General features: G+C 36.7%; 1 protein-coding gene across 5 annotated transcripts in view; it reads left to right on the plus strand.

Annotated features, from left to right (window-relative positions):
* The window catches only part of LOC132109663 (phospholipid-transporting ATPase IA-like), a 143,981-nt gene that overhangs the window by 121,436 nt on the left and 2,966 nt on the right, over window positions 1-19,579 (plus strand). For 4 of the 5 annotated variants that reach the window (XM_059515926.1, XM_059515925.1, XM_059515927.1 and 1 more), the window contains 7 exons: window positions 2,622-2,700; window positions 5,175-5,236; window positions 5,562-5,618; window positions 6,733-6,840; window positions 15,190-15,278; window positions 16,875-16,967; window positions 17,242-17,333. In XM_059515926.1, coding sequence (XP_059371909.1) covers window positions 2,622-2,700; window positions 5,175-5,236; window positions 5,562-5,618; window positions 6,733-6,840; window positions 15,190-15,278; window positions 16,875-16,967; window positions 17,242-17,333 — 580 coding nt within the window. Of the gene's footprint in view, window positions 1-2,621; window positions 2,701-5,174; window positions 5,237-5,561; window positions 5,619-6,732; window positions 6,841-15,189; window positions 15,279-16,874; window positions 16,968-17,241; window positions 17,334-18,766; window positions 18,803-19,579 lie in introns of all 5 variants that reach the window. The other variant, XM_059515928.1, reaches the window with a different exon arrangement.

The raw sequence follows: 19,579 nt of genomic DNA on the forward strand, positions 1-19,579 counted from the left end.
TAGGAGGGGTGAGCTATAGTGCCCCTCTGAGGTGTAGGATGAGCTGTCTGTCTGAGGGCCGGAGCCCTGAGCTTTGTTTTGCTTCGCTGATAGCAGAGGTGAGAGGGTCAGGGCAGAGATGCCCAGAGGTCATACAGGGCCTCTGTGAAACAACACAGAACAAGACAATCTCAGGGTATCCCTCTTTTCTCCCACTCTCTCATTCTCCTCTCATTTCTCTGCATCCCATCCCCCTCAAGAGATTTCATAGCTGTCACTTGGTTGGGTTTGGAAAAACTTGAGATGAGTGTTTCAACATTTAAAGATTGAGGATCGTTTATCCACCTTTTTCCTAACGAACTACTGCGTTTAAAATGATTGGAAGCACTTCCGTTTTGGGGAAGGTCCTCTCAAAAAGACTGCAACAAATAATTTCAATTCGTAAGATTGTGCTACAAATATTCCTTATCCGTCATTTTGACTGAATGGGCTGTACATTTTCATTCAATTTCTATTATTTTTTATTTATTTTAGAAAGTAGGGGAATATCATTACATTTGGTATATTAATGTGACATATTTGATATAACATCTAGAGAATAGCTTTTTTCAGCTGCTGCATTATTTTCCTCCTGATTTTCTTGTTTTTTTTTATTCTGTATGTAAATGAAGAAGACTACATATACGGTGCATTTGTGGTCTGCTCTCCTGATTTCATTTACGATAAACCAGGAATATTTTCCTGGAATGAAGTTTCTCCCGAAATCCTCATGTCTCTTTACAGGTTTGTTATTGCATGGATGATGTAAAATTTAGTTGTTACAAAATATAGACATGTATAACTATAATGATATCCAACTCATCTGTAATATCACTGCGGATAGAAGCAGGATCTTTAGGAGTTATTCCTGGTATGTTGAAAGTAATTTAATGCTTTTACACATTTAAATTTCCTTTTAATGATCGATGGTTGAAGGGTGAGTAAAATAATGTCACCTCATAATACCCGGTTTTTGGAAATACTTTTTGTTGTGTTCATAGAGTGAATCTTTTGCTGACTGTTGTAAACAGGAGTTATTTTCATAATTTGGGAAAAGCATCATGGGGCATAGGAAAAAGATTCTAGCCCTTTCTGTAAGATGCTAGCATTGCGAAGTAATTCATTTTTGGGTCTGTAAGATTTATTTTATTTTATATATTTAAAATGCATTTATCCAGGTAATATGATTTAAATTAATCAAAAGGGAAACCGTTGCAAAACTGGAGTGTTTCGGTTCCAGTTTTGCAATAATGAGAATGAATTACATTAAAAAAAAAAATATTAAAATAGAAAACAGTTTTAAATTGTAGTAATAATATACAATATTTCTGACCCCAAACTTTTGAACAGAAGTGTGTGTGTGATCATTTATTCATTTGCATGACTTGTAAGGGTTCCCTTATGTTCACATTTTCATTTAACATTTGTTTTAAAATACATATTTTATGAAATACTGCTTCTCACTTACAGTAATTAAAAAAAATAATATTTTAATATAAAATTAAGTATTTTTCCTCACATTAAACTGTTGTATAAATAATTGCAATTAAATCCTTATTGATAGAAATAAAACCGTTTTTGAGAGAAAATACCTTAGAAGCTGACAGATGCATTTCTGGGGTGATCTATTCCTTTAAGCACTTTGTGAATCCGTTTGAATTGAATGACTCCTTAGAAATAACCAGTTCAAAAGAATGATTAATTCACAAAATGGACCTCTCTAGCAGATACTACAAATATGATTCATTCTAACAAGTTTTTGTTCATATGGAGAAATTTGTGTTTATTTATTTTAGTGAATTAATTTTAAAAAATCATTTTTTTTAATGTTTTACTTATAAATATGGAAATAATCTGTTGTGTCTGTGGGCAGTGAACAGTCTTAGACTTTACAGAGGTGAAAAGAGCAACACCAAAAAAAAAAAAAGGGGAGATTGGAAACTGGACCTGTGACGGGCCTGATTTCATTTCACGGCTGTTTCATGCTACATCGCCCATTAGTGTTTTGATTGGCCATGTCCGTGCATAATGTAAATTCAAAACAAGGCGGTTTTGGAGGAGGATATTTGTTTAAATGGCACATCCAAAGTCCACATGCCCATGTATACAGTCACAGACACTCAAAGACTTTATGCCGTACCTGTGTAAGCGATAGTTTTTCCATGCTCCCAAATAACCATGCACTGTAGCGACAGACTCATACATCTTAATTTCTTAAACTTGTCTGTATTTGTACTAAAAGTATCCATGAAGGATTTGGGGTTTTTTCACAACTCACAAAGGAACGATTGGGGAAATTCGATGAGGCAACTAACTGCAGGGAAAAGAGAAGAGATGGCAGAAAAACACCGCTTACTGACATCTCTCATATAGTTGGCACGCCTCCCCTCTCCCTCTTTCTTGCTCTCTCCTCACTCACAGGATATACAAAGTGTCTGTCAGCGGGGTGGCCATTGAGCAGGGAGGCCTGACAAACCTTCCACTTAGCCTAGCGCTGAAAAAGCACAAAGGCCTGGGGTTCAGGGGTCACTGGCAGGGTTAAGGTGGCCACTGTCTTTCTCATGCCTCTCTTTTTTCCTCCCCCCTCCTCCACTCTCCTGCAGGTCTTCTGGGCTCATTGTCTGAACGGCCTGTTTCACTCAGTCATCCTCTTCTGGTTTCCCCTCAAGGCTTTCCAGCACGGTAAGATCACATACACACGCTCTCTCTCTCACACTGCATTTAGTTTTTTTTTTTTTTTGTATTTTAAGGTCAGTGTGTGTCATATTGAAAGACGAGTCTGCTCTCGCTTTAGCTTAATTGCTTCTCATTGGCCACCATGAATATCTGAAGATCACTCACTCTTATACACACACGTGCACACACCTTCTCTCCTTTTCTCCATTCCCACATACTCATTTAAAGCAATAGTTCATGCAAAAGTGAAAATTGTCATTTATCATGCCGTTGCAATCTTATATTACTTTCTTCCATTAAAAACAAAAGCAGTAGTTTTGAAAAATATCCTTTTTAATCTTAATATACTGGAATGAAAGTGAATGAGGACTGTGACTGTCGAGCTTCAGAACATATACAGTAGCACCATAAAAGCATAAAAAAAATCTATACAACGTATGTATGAAGTCTTAAGTCATAGGGCCCTATAATACAACCAGCACAATGCGACGCAAGGAGCAGCGCAAATGTTTGCTAGTTTCAGTCCAGGGCCGTTCGCCATTTATATATATAAATGCCTGCCTGTCATAATGGATAGTCATCGCACGTATCAGAATTAGGCTTATCTATTTGCTCGCATACGAACAGCTCCGTTTCATCTCGGAGACGCGTTCTGTCTTTGCTTGCCAAATTCCGCCATGTAAATAGCAAATCCGTCATGGCACGAGGGCAACTGGCTCTTAAAGGGAATGGAAGATGAGACTCTGATTGGTTTATTGCATGTTACACCCAAAACTCATTAAGAGAATAGGGACAACCCGTTTAGACTATGCGCCAGGGCGCACCAAAAGTTTTTCTGTTGTTAAAATAGCAAAAGTGGATTTGGACACGCCGTGAGTGAACCTGCTCCGTGCGCTTTACACTTTGCATTTAGATCGTTAAAATAGGGCCCATATAATTTCTGTCTGACGAAAAGGGCCTAATTTTAATTTATATTGAATTTAATGTTTCACTGATAATCTTTCACTGATCTTTTTAAATGGATGATTTGGATTTAGTGAGTTAAAACTTTATGAATTAATCATTCATACAGGTTTTATGAATGTGATCTACTAATTTATAAAGACTGAGCTCAAAATTATTCACAAATAACTTTTTTTTGTCAATAAATTTGGAAACAAATTTTAGTCAATACCAACTTAAATTTTAGGGTTTTCCTTACGCAAAACTATCAACAGATCTATACTTCCATGGTGTTTTTTGTAGCTTGACACTAAATAATGATACAATTTTCATTCTTAGGTTAACATTTTGGTATAGTTTAACCAATTGCTCTGTGGTCTATAAGTTGCTCTTTACATGTATTCGTAAGTTTAAGCATCTACAAAAGAGTGTGTGGGTGTGTGTGTGTGTGTGTGTGTGTCAGCACAAATATCTGGCTGACTGCAGGACCACACAGTCAGAATCAGACCTGCTTTTTAAACAAAGCACTGGAGACTCTCTCTGACTGACAGCCTGTCAGCACCACACACACACACACAAACGCACATACCTTCCTGATCCACATGTGGTGTCAGTTGTGTTTCGCCGTGCCAGAGCGCTGATGGTTTTGGATCATCCGCTCTCACTTACAATCGGAGAATGACTCATCCCCCTTCTCTAAACCACACTGCCATGTGTGCACTTTTGTATGTGGCTTTCCCAGATTTTAAGCCAAAACTTGTACTATTTAATCAGAGATGTTTGCTGAAGCAATTAGCACAAGCCAATAGCTATCATCCAGAAACGTCAAGAAAACCCAGATTGTCTCAACGGTCAATTAATCATTAATGATTTGGGAAGATCTCTTTTCCAAACCTCTCTGTACAGCTGTCAGCAGCTCCTTTTACACCCACTGTTACCTTTTGGAGCACAGGTGTGTCATAAGAGGAGAATAAGTTCATTACAAGCTTATTGACTCAGATTAAACGGGCATAAAAGCTTTTTTGGCCCATAGGGAGAAAAGGAGGAAATCCGTAAAGAGGTCAGATTCAAACTTGCATAACCCACCTGAGCACCACAGCTCCACTGTGCCATGGCTCTGTCCCTAACAGGACCTCCTAAAGAAAGTTTTAAACACTTTTTTTACTTTGAAAACAGCCCTGTTAACAGCATTTGAGGAATAATATTCTCGATTTAATACCTAATTTTGTCCCTCTAATAAAAACAAAATCAAAGTTGCGGATGTTAAATATCCTGAATTTAAATTTATTTCCCGAGTCAAAAGCATATTAAGTTGTCTAAATGGTAATTTGTTCAGTGAGACAGCATTTTACCATCATGTATGTAAACAGTACATTTCTGGTAGTCTTGTCTGTTTAATTTGAGCATTTGATCCCTCTTGAGTTTAACATCTTAATGGAGTTTCTACAACCGTCCCACTGACCTGTGTTTGCATGAAAATGTGTGTGTTAGCATGTTATGCTTCACTCTAAAAGCCTTCTTGTTGATTATCCTCTCAGATACCGTCTTTGGAAACGGAAAGACACCAGACTATCTCCTCTTAGGAAACATGGTTTATACAGTAAGTGCATTCGGGCCCTCAGATCCTCACAAAGCATCTCTGTGTCCTCCCCGTCGCCTGACACTTTGTCCCGACAGTCCTGCTGTGAAATGTTCCTTCTGTGCCGAGTCTGGCCTCATCGAGGATTTTCGCTTCCTTTTTTTGCCAACTTTTTAAGCACTGAAATGAAAATGAAGCTGACCTGCTCTATTTCAAAGTGTACTTCAAACAGAATCTGTTTGGAGGTTCCTGTCTGCCGACTGTCTCTTATTAGATCATACGTCTGTACGATCTAATCTGTTTATGTGTACATGCGACCTCAGATAAGAACCTGTCTCTCTCACAGTTTGTGGTGATCACTGTGTGTCTGAAGGCTGGGCTGGAGACGTCGTCCTGGACCATGGTGAGTGTTGGATGACTCTTTCCATCCTTCTATCTCTTTTCTCTTCCATTTCAGTGTGTCCTCCCATTTCCTTTGACTTTATTGTCATTCTATCAGTAGAAACAAGCTCCTCCACCCCCTCTCACTCTCACTCCTCTCACTTACCCTTTTCTTTTGCCGCTGATGTCATGGAAAAGTTCAGAGCATTCAAAGATGATGTCATGGTTGCATCACTTATCAAAGCACTTATTCACATATGCAATTATAGTGAACTGTTGCTTACATTTTATTACTATTAGAAATTGCATTACTATTATGGTGATTGCAAGGCAAATGCTCAGCATTTAAAATGTGATCAACAGTTATTTCAGTGTAATTTAAATCAAAATGCAGTAAGAATAGTAATACATTTAAAAGAACTGTTTTTTTCTTTGAAGTTTGAATTTACAAATGTAATAATTTAAAGGGTTAGTTCACCCCCAAAAAAATATTATGTCACCCTCATGACATGAGGGTGAGCCATTAATGAAATAATTTAGATATTTGGGTGAACTAACCCTTTAAAAGTCCGCTAAAAATTAAACCTTGCCATCACATGAATAAATGACATTTTGAAATCTATTCAAACAGGAAACAGTTATTTTAAACTGAAATAATATTTCACACTGTTACTGTATTTTTTAATCATAAGTGCAGCCTTGGTGAGCAAGAAACTTTCCCAAAACAGTAAAAATCTTAATTATTCCAAACATTTTTTCAGTCTTTTTCACTGCACTGTATTTTGCAAGTTTAATTTCCACAAAATCACATGATTTTGATGTTCGTGTGGTTTTGGAACATTCACATGTGGTTCCAATGTTTCACATGTGCAAATTTCAAGCCTCAAATGCTTGATGATCATGTGATTAAACAAAAACACATGGGTGTAACATGCTTCCATATGTGCACACTTGTGATTTAGCATGTGTTCATGTAAAATTCATGTGTGTTAAGGGTTGTTGTTATGAATATCACTAGTCTAAAATTATAATACATCTTTCAGATGAGGGTTTTTTGCTGTTTGTGTGTCAGGCTGCCAGTATTATCAGCAGAATGAACTCACTGTGTGTTTTCTCTAATCTTTGCTGGCTTATAGTTCAGCCACATTGCCATCTGGGGCAGCATTGGATTGTGGGTAGTCTTCTTTGGCATCTACTCCTCACTATGGCCTCTGATTCCTCTGGCCCCGGATATGTCAGGAGAGGTAAGACATACAGTACAAACAAGTTTTGGGTAACAACAAAGTTTTGCTTATTTACATATAATTTTTTGCTGTTTTTTTTAATTGATCAGAAGTGACAGCAATGACATTCTAATGTTACAAAAATATAAGCTGCACAGCAGTTTTCAACATAATAATTTGAGCACTAAATCTGCATGTTAGTCTGTTCACACACTCAGTGTTTGAGATTTTGACAGCCACATTTACTTGTAGGCCTTAAAGTGTCTTATTCAAATAGCAGCTTAGCAGCTCAAATACTGTATGAATGTGCAAAAGGAGTCAAGATCATTCTGTTTGTGTCTATCACCTGTAACTGTAGCGTCAGTAACTAAAGTAAAAACATTCATAAATCTATGGAGTATTGCCACATTTGACACAAAGTGAGAATGGAGAATTTGTCACATTTGTTATCATGCACAAACTAGAGCAAACATGCAAACACTGGACACGTGTAGCACAGCGTAACTTTTGAGAGTACCATATTCTGCTGCAGTGTGAATGTAGTCTTACAGTGATTTGATGACACTAACACTAGAGTAATGGCTGCTGAAAATTCAGCTTTGCATCCCAGGAATAAATGACATTTTAAACCCTATTTAAATAGAAAGTGGCTCTTACACTGTGTCCTAACTACATGCAACGCGACAAGATTCCATGGAATACGCTTGTTGTTTCACAGTGAGTTCACAGTTTTAATGTACGTCTTTGCTTTTATTTATTTGCGAGATCTGAGGTAAACTACTGTATATGTTTAACTTTGAATAAAGCACACAATCAGTACCTGAGATTATCAATATCATATAGTTTGTTTGCTTTTGTTCCAGCCGCGACGTTGCGGAATACGAACGATTTTTCGCTGCAAGTTAGGCCAAAAGCTCAGATTAATATGGAAAAGTAGTTAGAACATGGTGTTAAACTGTCAATTGTAATAATATTTAGCAAATTACTATCTTTCAGTGTTTTTGATTAAATAAAATTAGCCTTACAGAGACATTGCTTAGTCTTAATAATTTTGGAATTAATAAACTTTTGAACTAGCTTTATAAATCAAATTTGTCTTTAAACTATATTAAGCTAAAAACACACACTAACCATCCTTATCCCTGGGGCTCTGGATGTGTCAGGTGATATAACACATGCACAGACCACCCTTTTTTTCGCCTGGGGCTCTACACTATCTATCCCATAATCTGAGCATTAAGAGTTTGTGTGTGTTCATTAGGGTGAGCAGTGGACTGGAAACTCTACACCTCCATGAGGCCTTGGGGCACCACAGGTCTCTGCTCTTTTCTCACCTCATAATCTCCTAATGGGGCCTAATAGGCCCTATTTGTGTCACCTGTGAAGAAGTGCGATTTAAAAACGTCTACAACTGCTTGTGTGAGAGTTCAGATGTTCTGGAGTCCAGATAGAATAGTTGTGTGTTTATAATGGTTTGGTATGGTTTTAATCAATGATAAAATAAAAGTTAATGTGTGTTTGCTGTTTTGCTATTTATTTATATAATGTCTGAACATCAATATGAGAACGCTCTGTTCGCACACATTGTTGGCATTGTCTAAATACTCTCAAAAGCATTCAAGGTTTTTATCCCAGCATCTGGCGTTGTGTAACAGTAGCCTCTTTATCTCATGTGTGTCCTGCACACCCGTCCTGAATGGCCAGTCAAGTGGGCTCTTTTATCAGCTCTTTCCCTCTACATGTAGGGTAGTAGAGTAGATCAGACCCCAGAGGCTCAGGGTAACCCAATGCTGAAGGGAACCATAGCAACGACACTACATCAGAGCGCGGGGGACACCTGAGAGAGAGCCCACCTGAACACACCTGAACTCTGGGCCACCTCACACCAATCTCTGACTGCTGCCACAGCTGCCTGAAGGGCTGAGAAAGGGGAAAACGATTATGATGGAAAGAGTTAAAAGACATGGCACACCATTAAATCTATTTAGTTGAATTGTCACTCTTACATATCACACAATGCATCATTATTTTGACATTTTCATGGTACTCCAAAGCACTTCAGAAGAGGTAGGAGTATTCTTTTGAAGTGCCTTGGAGTACTATGAAAATAGTCACGAATATTTTAATCATTGAAAAGATTTTATAATGTTTTTGAAAGAAGTCTCTTATGGTCACCTGGGTTTAATTTATTTGATCAAAACATTTGTAATTGTTATTTATTCCTTTGATGGGAATGCTGAATTTTCAGCAGTTCTCACTCTATTCTTTAGTGTCACGTGATCCTTCGGAAATCATTTTAATATACTGATTTGGTGCTAAAGAAACATTTCTTATTATTAGCAGTTCTGTTGTTTTTTTCAGAAATGTTTCTATTTTTTTAAAAGATTGAATAGAAAGTTAATAAGAACAGTATTTAATTGAAATATAATTATTTTGTTACTTTGTAAATGTCTCTACTGTCACTTAATGCATCCCTGCTGATTGAACATGTGTAGTGGATTAGAGTAAAGGAACTTGAATTGTAAATTCCATTATTTCTTTGTAAAAATGTATTGGCAAATGGTTTGGAGTATTAGTTGATTGCTTTAGTTTTAGGGCCTGTGTCGACTAGTTATGAATTACATAATTACATTCGAAAATGATTTTTTTTTCACGTCCTCGTGCAGCTGTATGGTGTAGTTTTATATGGTAACCTGTGACAGCAAATTTTTTTTATTTGTAGTGTCATGCAAATTTGAAACAGTCAACCCTAGGTTTATAAAGTTCATAAAGAATAAAAGCACAGACCTTTGAGAAGGTCTGAACTGCTCTAAAAACCTTCGAAAACTTGAATAAACCATGGGCTGCCCAGAGGCTGACAGAAACCATGACAACGTCAGTTTTTTGCACCATTCAGGACATCATTGGCATCATCTCACATGTGCGGGATTCACTCTATAGTAATTTACATAAGCTAAACATTGACTGATTGACTAGTCAGCTACTTTTTTTAAAACAACTACTCAATTAATAATGTTGAATTGCTATGCACTGTCAAATAATGAATGTTAACAATATACTTTTGATCTAGTCATCTACTGCACTATTTCAGACAGTCTTGTCACACCATGTCACACTCAAGGCAACTTGAGATACTGTGCTTGACATCAAGAGCCTGCCGATTACCCAACTATCACCTCACCTGCCATTACAAAGCCTTCCTCGTCTCACACACCTGTTTAAAGACACACACATTCAGCCAGTCATGTCATGAATAAACCTTTGAACAGATACACATCACATATTGCATCCAAAGGCATGTAGCATTTAGATAACACTCTAAAGAAAGTCACAGTGAATAAAACAAGGGCTACAGCAATGCAAAAAAGATCTTTTAGATGTCAGTGGTGTGATGTAAAGGTTAGCTGTAGCCGCATTGAAAGTGTTCTGTGGTGCATTCCTCTCCATTCTTCCATTGAATGCAGCAGACAGGTCTGTTTTATTCAAGTGCACCTGGTATCTGTGTGAGACAGACCATTCATCTTGTTCCACTCTCTTTGATGTACAAGATTTCACCTTTAGAGCCTCACTCTCTCTATCAGCAGATAAAACTGCAGCCTGCTGCTCTTGTCACACTGCAAACTGTGTGTGTGTGTGTGTGTGTGTGTGTGTGTGTGTGTGTGTGTGTGTGTGTGTGTGTGTGTGTGTGTGTGTGAGAGAGAGAGAGATCTGCTCCGTTTCAAACTTTTTTTAAACCGAACCTGTCAGGCAATTCCTGTCCGACATCTTAGTCAAATATCTTAGTTCATTATATTGTAATGTATACAGTGCTGCTTAAAAAGCTCTGTTGAAAAGCTACAGTTTATATTATAGTTAGAAAATATATTAGAATATAATACTTTTTTTTCAGATTCGATCGTTTCTATTCTAAAACTAATCATCTAATTGCATTTTCATTTCAAATTATTTTATCAGCTAAAAATCTGAGTAAAAAACATTAAGTGAAAAAAATACTTCAGAATGTCAGTATTTGGTTTATACCTATTTCGCTTTATTGGCAGCTGCTCTTGAGCTGCATCATTTCCACAAGTTTGTGTAAAACCTGATGATCATAAATTGAAATGTTCCAAATGGAATCAAGCACATCTAACCATCTGATCATAGGAGTTCACATGGTCAATGCCACAGATTTGCTTATTTGATTAGTGACCTAGAAATAGATCACAATGTAAAATATTATCCCAAATGTGTCCTGGAAGTGTTTTTTTTAATCTGGTTTTGAATTCCAGATTTTCAGTGTTTTCCCTTTTCTATAAAGAATGTGGTTGGTTTGTTTCTTTGAAATTTGCACTATTTGTGGCACTTTGAGTACTAAAGGTATTTGTCTTACTAGTCATGGAGATTTGACTTGTAACTCCAGAAATCAGTAAAACCTGAGCCGCCTATGTTCCTCATGGTATGAGAGATGAAGATGAAGTTTGGAATGTTTTAAAGTAATATTTTCCAGTACATTAGTGTGTAATGTGCTCTGAATGTGTTTTTCGTCCAACCGAGTAACTAATTTTCTACAAACTCAGAATGTATGCCAATGTTAATTTATTTGAGTTCTTTGTTTTCAGATAGTCTTTCCTAAATTTCCCTCAGTCTATGGAGATATTCCATGCTAAGAGTGGAACATGGGGATGATGGGATATTAGTGTGTGTTTTCCATACTGGACACTGGAAGGCCTTGTGAATACCTCCATTCCCCATGCCTTGAGACAAAATGAGAATTGCTGTTTTTGCAAGCCCTGTTGGAATTGGGTGTCTCTCTTGCTTTTTTCTCTTCCTATTTTTCTCTCAAAAACAACGGGTATTAGATCGGACTCCAGCTGTATCTGGTCTACTGGGACTTTGAATCACTATGCTCTACACATTCAAACCACAAACTGACTAGAGGACCTTTGATAGAACGTTTACAATTAGGTTGTTTATATACACAAGTTGACATTAGACTGTTTGAATGACTGGCTTGGCTTATAATAAAAGCATATTTGAATTAATTGCAAGTGGAATATTTAGTTTTTGGGGGGAAAAAGGAAAAACATTCTTTATTCTTCTTGCACATGACTGTGTGTGTGTGTGTGTGTGTGTGTGTGTGTGTGTGTGTGTGTGTGTGTGTGTGTGTGTGTGTGTGTGTGTGTGTGTGTGTGTGTGAACGTGGATAAAGTCGGCTTGGCTCAGGCATTAGTATGTAGTTCCTAAAGCCAAAGGGCCAGGCCGAGGGTGAATGACCATGTCTGAATTGTTCTCATCTCATATTTACCATCACAATGGATGGTATTAACATTCTTGGGCCAACATTATCACTGGCAGGCATGAGCAGCCCAACTCTGCTGTTTCACAGCACCGCTGATTAGTGCACCCAGGCATAGTTAATCCATCCTGTCAATCACCAGAGGAAGTTACCACGTGGGATTGAATGATAAACACTCAGACTCAGTATGCATGGTTTAAGCGCTAATAGAATCTGTCAACGTTTGCTTTCAGGTTTTGAAAGACCTGATTGAAGATTTTAAATGGTCCATTAATGTGTGTTTCTGACAGAGCAATATAGTCATTTTGATTAATTATGGTTTGTGCATGAAGGTTTGTGTATGTGTCAACTTATTGTGGTTTACAGTGTGTGCTTACATAGTTTGTTTTTGTCAGATTTCCATTTAGCATCAGATTTTGTCCAAGTCGCACGTACAATGTGGCCAAATCCAATAAGGTAATATGATAGTCTTACCCCCCATTCAGTGGTAACTTTAGTTCAGCTTTAGTGAAGAGCCCTTCAAACCGCACACATGCCAGCTCTGGAGAGCACATTCAGTGCTTTGATTGCTTATGACAAAGGATGGGATGCTTTGTGTACAGTATGTGGGCATTTCTTTTTACAATTACCTTTCTAAGTATTTGCATACTTAATATATTTGCATGCATGATGTTTTTAAGGCTGAGAGAGGCGTCGAACTAAAATAATCTGCTTTAGCTGTTAATTGTGTTTGTAGAACATCGGTATACCATCTAGGACCATAAACAAATCCAAAGTCCTACCAGTTTAAGCTGGTTTATGGAACATGGTGGCTGGCTACTAGCTTACATGGGTTTTTCCAGCAGAAAAGTTGCATAATGTGTGTGTATATTTGTTGGAGAATGTGTCGAACAGAGACAGAGTGAGTCGATGTCCTGTCTAAACATTGGATGCGGACACCCTTGATTTCCAGCTGAGACAGGGTCATAGTGGTTTATTATTATGCCGTAAAAATACACCTATGGCCTGCATGCTTTCAAAAGCCAAATAGATTTGTGTTTTACCAGAACTATCCATAGAAATTTTAGAAAAAACATGCAGTTTAAAACCTTTTGTATGTTCACTTTATTATTTTTAATTGTACAGTTCATAGCAAAGTAATCTGTTTATTGATTTTAAGAGTATTTATAACATAAAACTTAGTAGGAAAATATTAATGAAGTTTGACATTATACTTTTTAAATTATTGACTCCAATTTTACATTCCCACCACTAGATTTATTCATACTTAATGTCTTTGAACCCCTCTGGTCCTGTCTGATTGTTTAATACATTGGCCTCAATGAAAATGATTAAACTGCCGTTATCAAAGTGAAAATTACATGTTACCTCTGGGACTGTCGAATTCCAGCACACCATGAATATCTTTTCACAAATGTACAATTTTCTCTAATTCTACTTGGCAATACAGAACACTTGTTTCATTCAGGGTCAAAGATGACATTAGTAGGGTGGAGGAAGCCATTTTGATTTCCAGTCATTTGGGATTTCCTGCCTCCCTGATGTTTTGTTAGACATCAAAGTCTATTTTCCTTTAATGGTGAGTAGATTAGCTAATTTGAGAACACCTGAAACCTTTGGTAGATTGCTTCAGGCAGGTGTGCCTCTCGGCTTTGTGCTGGGGCCTTTACTGGTTTCCATTACAGGAAGTTGATTTGTCTCCGAGTACAGAGTTTAGACAAGTGGTGCAAGCATATGTTTGAATGGCATTGCAAGAGGGTGGATCGGTGCTCTTTGACATTTAATGACAGGTATTTTCAACGCAGCTGGGCCAAAGCAAACAGGATAAGCACAGACGACTGCATCTCACACCCCAATAGCCCACGTTAGATTGTTCCGTCTTGTAAATCAGACCCTGTAAAACCACAGAGCACCCTTTCTTTTACTCTTTTTCTCTCTCCTTTTCTCTTTCTGTCTATCTCCAAATTCCTCGCTTCCTCATAGGCTTTGGCACTCTTCAATTTGAATGTGACTGTTACGATTAACGCTGAAAGTACAAACTGTAATAATTATCTGAGAGATTATTTCTGATTGTCTGAGTATCACCCAGTTCAAGACAGATGAATATATTCCCTGCTTGTTTATTTAATTAATGAGTGTATTTTGGCAGATGGATGTTTTCCGATTTTGGCCTTGCTTTGGCTCTCATTTAGGAATCATCTCTTTTGGTTGTGGAAAATATTGAGATAACGAGTTTATTCTGTTCCAATTTGGAATTGCAGAAAATTTATGAACTACTCCAGATATGAACTGATTCATTAAAGTAATGAAGACTTATGTGTCTGAGTTTTGCACTTGGTACCATGCAGTGCTTTCTAAGAGTGATTGGTGGTAACATCCAGTAATCTTGACTGTGATAACAGATAGTGCTGTTTATGCATACCTGATTTCATCCATTTTAAAATATGATACAAATAATGGCCTTCACAGCTTTTTCTTTATCTCAGCCCAGGTTGAAGTAGTTTGGCAGAAAAATTACTTTTTTACTTTTAAGGCACTCTATGGAGTGATTCCAGTGGCTAATATTCCTTTACTTTCCATATGCATTTCATATTTTCAAACACATGGGGGAGAATGTGCTTTTTATTTTTATCTATCTATATATCTGTCTATCTCCTATCTATATTTGTTTCTGACAGACACAGACAGCTGTGTAATGATAGACCTTTTTGTTTTTTGAATATGGTGACATTTTACCCCACTGTCTCCCATGTACTGTATCATGTGAAGCAGGCATTCTGATAGGTCAGAGTCATCATTTGGGGTCAGGGTTTTAAAGAGGTGATCTGGGAAGTACCATTAGCAGTTAACAGTTGGGATCCGTACTCCAGCAGACTGCCTCTCTCATCGGTCTCTCATTTCACCTCTTCTTGTCTGTCTGGCTTCTCATCTGTCACACACACATTTAAAATGTACCAGGATGAGACACATCCCAGCCCCCCTTAACTAGATTACATCTTTCAAGTTTTGGTCAGATTGGTGATTGAAAGCTAGACTCTTCTCTTTGGTACTCTGTCTCATCTGTGTGTGTGTGCGCGTGTGTGTGTGTTTCCCAGGCAGAAATGATGTTCAGTTCAGGAGTCTTCTGGATGGGTCTGATCTTCATTCCCATCACCTCTCTGGTGTTTGATGTGGCCTACAAAGTGTAAGTTGAGATTCTTCAGTAGCAGCCATTAAACCATGAACTTGTCTTTCTATGTGGTCACCAAAGGTTTGTGTCATGTATACAGTTTTAAAAGTACTGACGTATAATTTAAATTGCTTGCTACACTCAAAAAATAACTTTTTGCCAGGACATGATTCAATCATGGAGAGTGGTTCCACACAATTGAATCAAATGATTTGGATACAAACTAATACATTTATTTGGACATTTCTAATTTAAGTTGAGTTTACTCAGTTCACTTTAGTTCATTGTACATTAAGTATCAAATAACATGTTTTCATCATGGGGAACCACTCCATGATTAAATGAAGTTCAGTCAAAGTGTTACAGTAACATAGCAAGTTAAATCTTCTTTACACATATGATGTTAGATTTTGGCAGTTTAAAGATGGTATTGATTGCATCCAGCTCTCCCATTATAGTTGCTTTTTTAATTAAATCAGCATAAATTCTTTTTAGCAGGTCTTTATTACCAAAGTACACGCTTGATACCAAAGTGACAGAAACTTAAATAGCAACGTAATAGAACATTAAACATTTACAAATGTTCTTATATTATCATCTTGCTAAAAAAAAACATAAAATATGCATAAAAATCATTTTATTTAAAACATTTATTTCCCTATCCTGCTACTTAAATATCCTGCTACTCAAAATTAACATTGTGTTAAGCCAAAGAATAACCATTTCAAGTCAGTTTGACATAATGCGATTGTATTTGAACAAGAAACCTGAAACCAAAAAAATCTAAATGAATTGTTTAAATAAAGTGATTAACATAAAGCCAAATACTGTAATGCAGAAAATAATAAATAATCATGCATACATAGGAGACAAAATAATGTTTTATAATTATTTTTAATAAAAACTGCATTAATAAAAATAATAATAATTTAATGAAATTATAATAATCATAATATAGAACAAAATATTTTTTTATTATTATTGTTATTACAGTCTTTTTGTTTACTTTTGTGTAACAAACCCGTATTACTGTAAGATATAACTTCTAAAAAAACCAGCTTTTGTATTTATTAAATAAATTATTTATTAGTTTATTATAATATTTTTTGTGGGGGGGGGGGGTTCACTTTTAGAGGACAGAAGACTTTGGAATAAATTAAAATTAATACTTTTTTTATGAAAACTGTAATAACCAAATTATTATTTAATTATAAATTAGAATAATCATAATAAATAAATAATAAAAAATATTTGTATTAAATATTTAAGTTTTGTTTTGGAAAAATACTATTTTATTATTATTGTTATTATTATTATTATTTTAAATATTTCTAAATTGTAACAGTTTTTGTTTACGGTACTTTTGTGTAACAAACTCTTTTAACTGTAAGCTAGAACTTCTAAAAATCCAGCTTTTGTATTTATTTATCACATTTTATTATACACACATTTGTTTGTTTTTTTTGAGGGCACAATAAGGGATGTCCAGTGATAGTCTGAAGTTAAATGCATTCTTATATACATTTTTTTTTCCACCTTGAGGGGTTTAGTCATAGTTTTGACTTTTGACTTGTTTGTTTGTTTGTTTGTCTTTTTCCCCCTGTGTTTCAGTATGAAAAAGGTCTGCTTTAAGACCCTGGTTGATGAGGTGCAGGAGTTGGAGGCGCTGTCGAAAGATCCAGGAGCTGTTGTGCATGGGAAGAGGTGAGGGCCGTTCCTCGTGAATTCATAATAAAACAGAACAAGCAAAAACAGCGGATCAGCAGGGATCACCTCCAAGTGTAAACGATCCTACTGGCTGCTCTCCCGGCCCCGGTCTCATTCTGTCTCCTCAACCTCTCACTGGAGACACATCTGTCCAGCAGGAAATTTGTCTTTAATTCGATCGCTCTTCTGCAGGACGAGAAAAGAGCTGTACATTTTGCGCATAATGATGTCTGTGTCTCATTACTGTTTCTCTTTGTGTCCTTCCCTGTAGTTTGACTGAGAGAGCCCAGCTCCTGAAGAACGTCTTTAAGAAGAGCACCGTCAGTCTGTACCGGTCCGACTCCATGCAGCAGAATCTACTCCGTACGTCAGCGACACACATGTCCTTCGCCACCCACAGGCACACGGACGCAGACACACCTACATGTTCTCCACCGCGCAGCCATCACAGACAGACTCATGCTGAATCACTGATGCACACACACCCAACCATCCCTATGTGCAGCATCAAAATGCAGGTTCACTCTCAAACGCAAGGGCTTATGGATATGCAACTGCAGACACTCACAGATGTACAAATCTGAACCAAAACCCATGAAAATTAGGTGAGGATGGTTGTTCTTGACAGCTGCAGATAGGTACTTATGTAGACATAATATTACTCGAAAGCAACAGCTGCATTAACAAACCTCAAGTTAGACTGAGATGGCACCAATCATAGGGTTCCTTCTCAGGCAGCTGTTTTTTTGGGCACAGGGACTCGAATCTCATGTTTTATCAGGGAATAACTTGGCCTTCCGTGTTAAATCTGGAGAATTTTGTTGAGGATATCGCAGTACAAAATTGACTTATTAAAGCTCATTCATGAGGTCATAGTATGTACAGCCACAGAGTTCAAACACACACATGCACACAGTCTTAACAAATTACTAACATTTCCTTCCTGGATATGCTGTTTTATACTACACTTCCAGTTTTCATGTGCTTCCTTTCAGTGGTTTTCATCTGGTGAGCTGCAGGTCCGATTGAGGTTTGCTAACAGTAGGCGAAAACAATGCTGAAAACAAATGCAAAATGCAGCTAAGGATGGAAAAATCTATATTATATATATATATATATATATATATATATATATATATATATATAAAATATGAATAAACGGTTATTATAAAATTATACAAATTCATTATAAAATTATAAACCATTTAAAATTCCCATTAATTTTTTTTTTAATTACGTAATTTATTAACTGTATTTCATTAAATAATCATTGAAATTTTTGTTTAGAACATTTTTTATTTATAATTATATTTTAGATATAATTTTTTACATTCTTTTTGTACGTTTGTGTAAAAAAAAAAGAAAGAAAAAAAAAGAAATAGCCATTAAATCTGGCTCCTGTAGTATAACCAGTTGAGAACCATTGTCTTTTCATTTCTTTATAGTTTAACATTTACATTTATTTTTATTTTCTGTTTGTTACCTCTCTTTATTTGCTCTATTTTTGTGTTTGCTTTTAGGTGAGGATGGGGGACGTTCAGTGATAGTCTGATGTTATATGCATTCTTACCCCTTAGCTCATGTCACTAAATATTAATGCAGTTGCCTTACAAAAACAATACATACTGACACCATAATTAAACCTGCATTGTCCATCACGTCCTTCCCATTCCCCACCTGTGCATGTGCTGCTGCTGTTTTGATTGACAGGCAGAGTCATATTTAATCTTTTTAATGTCCCGCTATCATTCCCACCATGCATTGCCCTCCTCGGCCTCTTGCATGTGCCCCCTCAGGTCAGCAGGTAGAGGTCGAGTCGGTTGAGACATAAGGTGAGTCATGGATCAAAGGGCCAATCCCAGTGTGCAGTGCTGTAGAGACCATAGCGGCAGTATGAACGAGATCTTTAATATTGAATTAACTAGGATTTGATAGACTTAGAGTCCAAATCAAAGGAGCAGACCTGTTTTCTAGTAGACTTCAATAGGTAATTTTGATCTAATGAGCCACATTTCTTCTTCTTTTTTTAAGAAAGAGTAGCTTTCCAGGTAGAATCAATAATCTGATATTACAACACTCACACTGGCTTATTTCCTGCCAGCTTCAGTTTAGAGTCTGCCAAGATAATTACTATTGACTACCCCGATCGTCCCAGCCAGCCCACCCACACTGCCATAGTCGGGTTTTTTGCAAGGTCCCCTCTGAGACCAATTTGAATTTTTTTGTTTATTTCTGGAAGCAGGCAGTCAGGATGCTGTGCATACTGATGTCTTTTTGCTGCATCTTTCTGCAGACAAAAGACCTCCTTTAATTTGGACCACTGCAAATATTTCCAGACATTTTGGTCCCATTAGTGTATGTAGGTCATTGTAAAGGCTTATTAAACCCCCGATTAGACTCCCAACTACAGAATAATCCAGACAGCCTTTGAATCCTCTTTTGAGTTTACAGACCATGTTCCAACATTTTTTTTTTCTGGGCAAATATATATTTATTTATGACCATAAATATTTATTTATAATAAAATAAAGTTGTCTATCATTTTTTATTATTATACTATTAATATTATATATAATTTACGTAATTCATGCATAATGTAATTTTACAGA

The sequence above is a fragment of the Carassius carassius genome, chromosome 29, assembly GCF_963082965.1.
Source record: "Carassius carassius chromosome 29, fCarCar2.1, whole genome shotgun sequence".
Classification (NCBI taxonomy): domain Eukaryota; kingdom Metazoa; phylum Chordata; class Actinopteri; order Cypriniformes; family Cyprinidae; genus Carassius; species Carassius carassius.